General features: G+C 50.4%; 1 protein-coding gene across 2 annotated transcripts in view; it reads right to left on the bottom strand.

Moving 5' to 3' along the window:
- Window positions 1-3,388: 3,388 nt before the first annotated feature.
- The window catches only part of FBLN2 (fibulin 2), a 632,659-nt gene continuing 628,904 nt past the window's right edge, over window positions 3,389-7,143 (bottom strand). For both annotated transcript variants that reach the window (XM_086939012.1, XM_086939013.1), the window contains one exon: window positions 3,389-6,636. In XM_086939012.1, coding sequence (XP_086795138.1) covers window positions 6,279-6,636 — 358 coding nt within the window. In that variant the 3' untranslated portion in view covers window positions 3,389-6,278. The remainder of the gene's footprint in view (window positions 6,637-7,143) is intronic.

The following is a 7,143-nucleotide window of genomic DNA, read 5'->3' as shown; positions in this document are numbered from 1 at the left end:
AGAGGTCTCCAAAATGCTGGCCCTGGGGGTGGTCGAACCCTCTGACAGTCCATGGGCCAGTCCCGTTGTCCTGGTCCCAAAAGTCGCCGCCCCTGGCGCCACTTCCAAACTGCAATTTTGTGTAGACTACCGGGGACTGAACGCCGTCACACGGACCGATGCCCACCCCATCCCCCGGGCCGATGAACTGATCGACCGCCTGGGGGCGGCCCGCTACCTGAGTACATTCGACCTAACCTCCGGCTACTGGCAGATCGGACTCACCCCGGGCGCCCAAGAACGCTCCGCTTTCTCAACCCCCGATGGCCACTACCACTTCAGGGTGATGCCCTTCGGGATGAAAAACGCCCCCGCAACCTTCCAGAGGCTGGTGAATAAGGTACTGGCAGGGCTAGAAGAGTTCAGCGCCGCCTATCTGGACGATATCAAAGTGTACAGCCTCCACTGGGCCGAGCACCTCAAGCACCTCTGGGAGGTCCTGACGGCCCTCAGACGTGCCGGACTGACCATAAAAGCAAGCAAGTGCCAGATCGGCCAAGGGTCCGTGACCTATCTGGGACACCAAGTGGGGGGCGGCCATGTGGCTCCCCTTCAACCCAACATCGACACCATCATGGCCTGGGAGCCCCCGGTCACCCAGACAGCAGTCAGAGACTTCCTAGGACTCACGGGGTATTACCGGCGCTTCGTGAAGAATTATGGGAGCATTGTGGGCCCCCTCACCGAACTCACTTCCAAGAAGCAGCCCCAGAAGGTGCACTGGACCCCCGAGTGTCAGGCCGCCTTTGAGACTCTGAAAACAGCGATGTGTACCGCCCCCGTGCTCCAAGCCCCCGACTACAGCCGGGAATTCGTAGTCCAGACCGATGCCTCGGAGCACGGTGTCGGGCGGTCCTTTCCCAAGTCAACCCCGAAGGAGTTGATCAACCTGTGGCCTTCATCAGCCGATATCTGCTGGCCCGAGAGCAATGCTGGAGCACCATTGAACGAGAGGCCTTCGCCGTGGTGTGGGCCCTCAAGAAACTCCGACCCTATCTCTTCGGCACCCACTTCCGGGTGCAAACTGACCACCGGCCTTTACGGTGGTTGATGCAGATGCGAGGAGAGAACCCCAAGTTGCTGCAATGGTCCATCTCCCTACAGGGGTTGGACTTCACTGTGGAACATCGCCCCGGCAGTGACCACGCCAATGCCGACGGACTGTCCCGCTTCTTCCGCCTCGGCGAGAAGAACCCCCAAGAAGATGGGTGACTCTCCCTTCCTTCAGCTGGGGGGGACGTGTGTTGGACCCGACCTCGCGGCGTGGTCCCCCTCCTCCCGCCTGGCAGGCCCTGGACGGCATCAACCCCTGTCCTCCCCCCCGAAACTACCCTCTCCAACCTTCAACGAGAGCCGCCACCCCTGGCGACCCCCGGCTCTCCCCCCCCTCAGGAACACGGCGACCCCTACTCGCCCCCCTCGGCTGGTCCGGCCCCTACCCCGGGCCGCCATCTTAGGCCCCGACTCCATCGTGGGCCCTCCACGTCCGGACCACATGGCCTCGGCCCGACCTCGGCCGCGGCCCCAGCGAAGCCCCGACATCGAGGCACCAAGGTCCGACCAGGTGGTAAAGCGGCCACTTGACGGATCAAGGAGGAGGGAAGTTTCGATGGCCCTCCAGCCGTCCCCTGGACGCCTGGTTTTGACCACCCTCCGGCCTCCCTGGGCGCTGGCTCCACCCCCCTACTTGGTGTCTGGACACTCTCCTCCCGGCGAGGGTCCGGACATCAAAGGACTCCAGGCCCATATCTGGGGCAGCTCAGGAATGGGTCGGCAGTTGTATCCTGGAGTCGAGAGCCCTGCTGATTGAATCGCGGCTGACCCTGAGAAGAACTCGCTACTTTGAACCCGGGAACCTCGGAGCCCTGCTGACGCTGTCGCGGCCCGGCCTAGCTGAACCATCCTCGGAGCCCTGCTGACGCTGTCGCGGCCCGACTCGCTGAACCATCCTCGGAGCCCTGCTGACGCTGTCGCGGCCCGACTCGCTGAACCATCCTCGGAGCCCTGGTGACGCTGTCACGGCCCGACCTCGCTGAACCCTCCTCGGAGCCCTGCTGACGCTGTCGCGGCCCGACCTCGCTGAACGATCCTCGGAGCCCTGCTGACGCTGTCGCGGCCCGACCTTGCTGAACCATTCCCCCCCCAGCTCGAGGACTGAGAGCTGTGCGTAGGGAATCCCCGTGCCAGGCTGGTACTAAGACTGTCCCACTACCCCATCCCACAGTTACCGAGACATTAAAGATCCTGCGATCCGCTTGTACATATTGCTGGGATAACCTACCTTTATTGCTGATAAAGACTCTAAAAATCTACCCTCTTGTGTGGTGTCCCTTTGTAGTGGTGTGATTGCTCGGCTGTTACGATTCTAGGAGGGGAGCCTCGCCCAGGAGGCCTCTCGACGGCGCTCGGCCAACGCCAGAAGGAGAGGTGGGTCTTGGGGTGGTCAGTCAGACAGCGTCTGCCCCCCCCTGGGATCGCCTTTCTAACAGGGACTTTATATGTGTTTACAGAGCACAAGTCCTAACCAGAAAGAGGGGTTTCACGCGGAGGGCGAACATGGAAGACAGTGAAACTGAAACCGGACTGTGACTGAAAGGGCGGGGGCTGCCAGCACATGCACGCTATTTGTAATGAAGAGGGAGCCCCGGCGCCGGCAGCTGAAGTCCCGGGTCCCAGGAGGGGGCCCGGTTGAAGACCACCACTGCGGGGCTCCCATGTCCCATGTCGAGACTGACCCGCTGCCTGCCGAGGGGGAGAGGGACACGCGGAAAGAGCCAGGTGAGTGGGTGGGGGGGTGGCTGTTTGCGTGCGTGCGTGTGTGTGTGCGTGCGTGCGTGTGTGTGTGTGCGCGTGTGTTTGTTTGCAGTGTGTGTATGCAGTGTGTGTGCGTGCGTGTGTGCCTGCGTGTGTGTATGTTTGTGTGTGTGTGCATGCGTGAGTGTGGCTGGGTGTGTGCATGCCCGATTGAGAGAGGCGAGAGGCTGTCTTGCGGTGAATGTTGAACAGGAGATGTGCATGGCACCGGGCTGGGCGTGCGCGTCCTAGAGATGAAATCGCTGAGGGAAAGCGCATACCCTTTCTCTGTCCAACATTCCCGGCAAGTGCACAACATAAGGTATTTCGCTGGATGCAGCGCTTCGCGCTGCTAACACCAGCGAGACCTGAACATGCAGTTCGTGAATTGGTCACATTAACTTAAATTTCTGCCTGCAAGCAGGTTGGGTATCATAACAGCATGTATCGCTTAACGTGGATGATAATTCAGAGCTAATGTTTGGGGGCTTTGCCCTCTTAGGTCTTTGAAGATTTCTGCCATTGCTTTGTAACAAATTATATAGTGTCCCAAGCCTGTGTTTTTAAGTTATCATTTTATTCAAGAGTGCACCAGGCATTTGTACAAGATGAATGCTGCCAAGCTTTTCTTCACCTGAACAATTCTTTAAAACATTTTGAAAAGAATGCCACATTTTTTTCGGTGTATTCATACATTCTTTGTAGCCACCTTATGACTGACTTCATCATAAACAAGTCCAAAAGACAAACATTTTCCGGATTGGAAATCAAAATCTTCAACTTTACATCGCCATATTGGGAAAAGCGTTTGATCTTTCACACCTGTTTTTGTGATTTTATAATGAATTCCACCAACTTGATTTCATTGTAAATCAGTACAACACACCCTTAAAAAACAGCATCATCATGACATCAATGCCTAGTATTGGTTGCAGCCGAGTTATGAAATATGGCTTCATGGTAGCTTCACTTTGACCGCACACTCTTTTTGACAGAAATTCAAAAATAATGATCTTGGTGCCAAATATTGCTTTCAGTTGTAACTTTTCCTTTGAAAGGCTTAGTGTAGATATTACTGTGCATTACCTCAGCAATCTTGGGATTTTGAGCTATTTTATTACCCGATTTGCTAACTAAGTGGCACAGCTCAAATGCCTAATACTTGTAGACATCAATTCTCCTAAATGCAAAGGTGGGGGAAGAGACATCGAGCACCCTTTCACCACAATTAAATCACAGGATAATTCCTTGCACCAGCTTTCCCTCTTCATCAGCCTCCTGTTTGTCGCTGATGTCAGATGGAAAGGGCAGTGTGTGGAAAGCTCAGAAATGGCTCTACCATTCCTATACATTTCTATTCCTGCTTCTATGATTTTTGAAAGTAGGGGGAGCAAAGGAGGTGAAGTGGTACGAATGGTGTTGTTGTCCATGCTACAACTGGCTAGCCCTAATGGATTGATTTGCTGACTGTTAGGCACCGTTGTGTATTTTATTGTGTAGAGATGCCAACCTCCATTTTGTTACACAGGTTTGCATTTATTTTGTGGTTATTTACTATTTTTCTGATCATATTCCATTTTAGTTCCATACATAACACTGAAATAATTATTTGATCACTCGCAAACAGAGCTGTCCAGACTTGGGTAATAAGCAGAATGGCAGATGGGACGTCTGATCATTTTCTGATCAATGAGGTAGAAGGTAATGCCTCTGGGATGTCTCAGCAACAAGGGGTTTTAGTTCATGTAAAGAAAATTCGTATCTTGAGAACTTAAAGAGAGGGAATCCAAGTGTTTTTCTGGGAAACATGCAGTTCTCTCATTCACACAGAGATTTGGAAAGAATTCCAGTTTTTATGGTGCACTCTTCATGCCCCATTCAAAGAAAGAGAAAGGGAACAACTATTTCAGAATGTCACAACAGTGCTGACATTATAGCCTCTGGCATCTGTTGGTCAAAAAGGACCAAAGTGGCCAAAGACGGGCTTTGTGGATTTGCTAAAAATACACAAGAGTCTTTGACATGATCATTAGAGTGTGTCATTGGTTTGTACACCACTATAAACCTATGATGCCTTTTAAGGTAATGGTAATGAAGACCAGAGATGCACAATGGACTACCTTAAGTGGTCTCAACAACTAATTTCATAGAGAACAAAGGAACAGGTATAAAACATGTTTCTAAAAAGAATTGAATAGCAGTTTTACCCTAGTTAAGGGTTTAGGAAAGCCTGTTTCACTGCTTTGACCTCCTACTTGACACTATTAGACAGGCGGAGCCCTACTAACAACAATCCCACCTGCTTTGGTGAGTAATGATGTGATCCACCAGGCGGAAATCCCTGGTAGGAATATATTACGCAAAGTAATCACTCCTCATCAGGATAGATAGAGAAATAGGCCAGAACGTTTTCCAGTCCCCTGGGTTATGGCCACCATTTGCACGACATGGTGGTGGGGAGGAAATATGAAGGCCCACCCGCTGGAGAGGACTAGTGTCACTATGTGATGAGTAGAGCTCTGTGTCCCATCCTTGCGGGTGGATGCCCTCCGACGGACACTTCCAAAGTCAATGGGCTTCAAGGAAATGTAGGGCCAAATTTACTACATACACGCAATGCAGAGAGACTGCAGGACCGAACCATATCTATTAAGATATGACAAAGCTGCTGTCATCCCTTGCGCTGGTTCACTTTAGGCTGACATTCACCACGCACACCCCCTTACACCATAGTGCATGGGTGTTTGCATGATGTCTAACATAGGTTTTGTACTTGAAGGATACTTTCCAGTATGAAATACTATTTTTAGTGATAGTTTTAATCTTTTCTAACTTTAAGTGTGGTTGTACATGTTCTCAAACTATTCTCACACCTTATGCCTGTCTCGAAGAGGCGTGCATTTTTGGTGCAAAGCCCAGTCTACTTTTTTTTTAGTAGATACAGTTTTGCCTCAAAATCCATAGGAAGCCACACATGGATTTTGCATGGGAACACATATATATCACCCATGGGCTTCCCCCGCTACACAACGTAGCACAAGCTACTTTCCTGCACAAATCAAGATTTGCACTGGAAAGTAAAACCCAAATCAATCCTTAGTGCGTGCTTGCATCACCAGCTAGAACGTTCCCCTGTCTACCTAAAAAAACCACAAAGCTTGAAGCTTTGCTTCTCTGTGGACATACCACTTTTTATAATCGAATGAAAAGAAAAAATAAAGGCAATGCTGGCATGGAGAAGGATTTCAATAAGATTCAAATATTTAAGAACAAAAACAGGCCCACTTGAAAATAAGTAAACTTAAGTTAATTTACATACAAATATCGTCATAAGCATAGTTATAAAAATAATACGAATGCAAGAAATATTAAATACCATGTCCACTGAAATACATCTTCGCAAAATATTAGAAAGCATAGCACCATTGCTTCGGGCTTTGGGAGCCTCACAAAGCCTGATCAGTGATAAATACATGCATCTTGGCTAGAAAGGTTGTGTATGTCCCTTGACGCCACAGCTTCATTTCTACGTCTAATAAGAAGTCCTTGGGCTCCTTGATCTGCCGCTGGAGGAAGACGATGCCGGTGTACTGGTTCAACTTTCTGGTGCTGAAGTAGTTTTCCTCATTTCCTTTGGTGATTGTGAGTATAATGTTGTCTCCGGCGTAAGCCGGCGAGGGTCCAATGCGGAAAATATGCGACGGCACCACAATGTTGCTTGGGAAGGTTAGAGTATAGTACGTGATTCGCACAGGGGTGTTCTGGCAATCCATGTAGTTCATGCAGTTGATTCGTTCACACCTCCTAAGACAAAGCAGAAGAATATATGTGAGACAATTGAGCTAGGTACTAGACAATCCACCAGCCTACAATTCACATGGCAAGCATATGCATGAATCTGCAATATTGGTTAATGGTACCTAGAATAGATTGGTCCGTCTGAGGACTCTTGGCATGATTCAGAGTTGGCGGATAGGGTTCTCGGTCACAAATGTCACCAAGTACCTGTTCGCCAACCCCTTGGTCTGCCCACTCTATTTGGAGTCGGGCAGACCATCAGTTTTCTGGCAGTGGCACCCTTGCTGGCTTCGCTGTCAGAAAACGTACTCCAATGGTGTGATGGAGTAGGGGACGTCAGAGTAAGGTATTAGATTACCCATACTATTTAAAGCAGAAGGTCTAAAGTCCTTTTTTTCTGTCCTCGTGGTAACAAAAAGATAAAAAAGAAATAATGACCCCCCACACCCTGCGAGAAAATTCCCAGGGCATGGCGGGGTCTTTTGTTTTAAAAAAGAAACTCCGACTTTGGGA

Source organism: Lissotriton vulgaris, chromosome 9, assembly GCF_964263255.1.
Source record: "Lissotriton vulgaris chromosome 9, aLisVul1.2, whole genome shotgun sequence".
NCBI classification, from domain to species: Eukaryota; Metazoa; Chordata; class Amphibia; order Caudata; family Salamandridae; genus Lissotriton; species Lissotriton vulgaris.
This window is presented reverse-complemented; position numbering and strand designations above follow the sequence as displayed.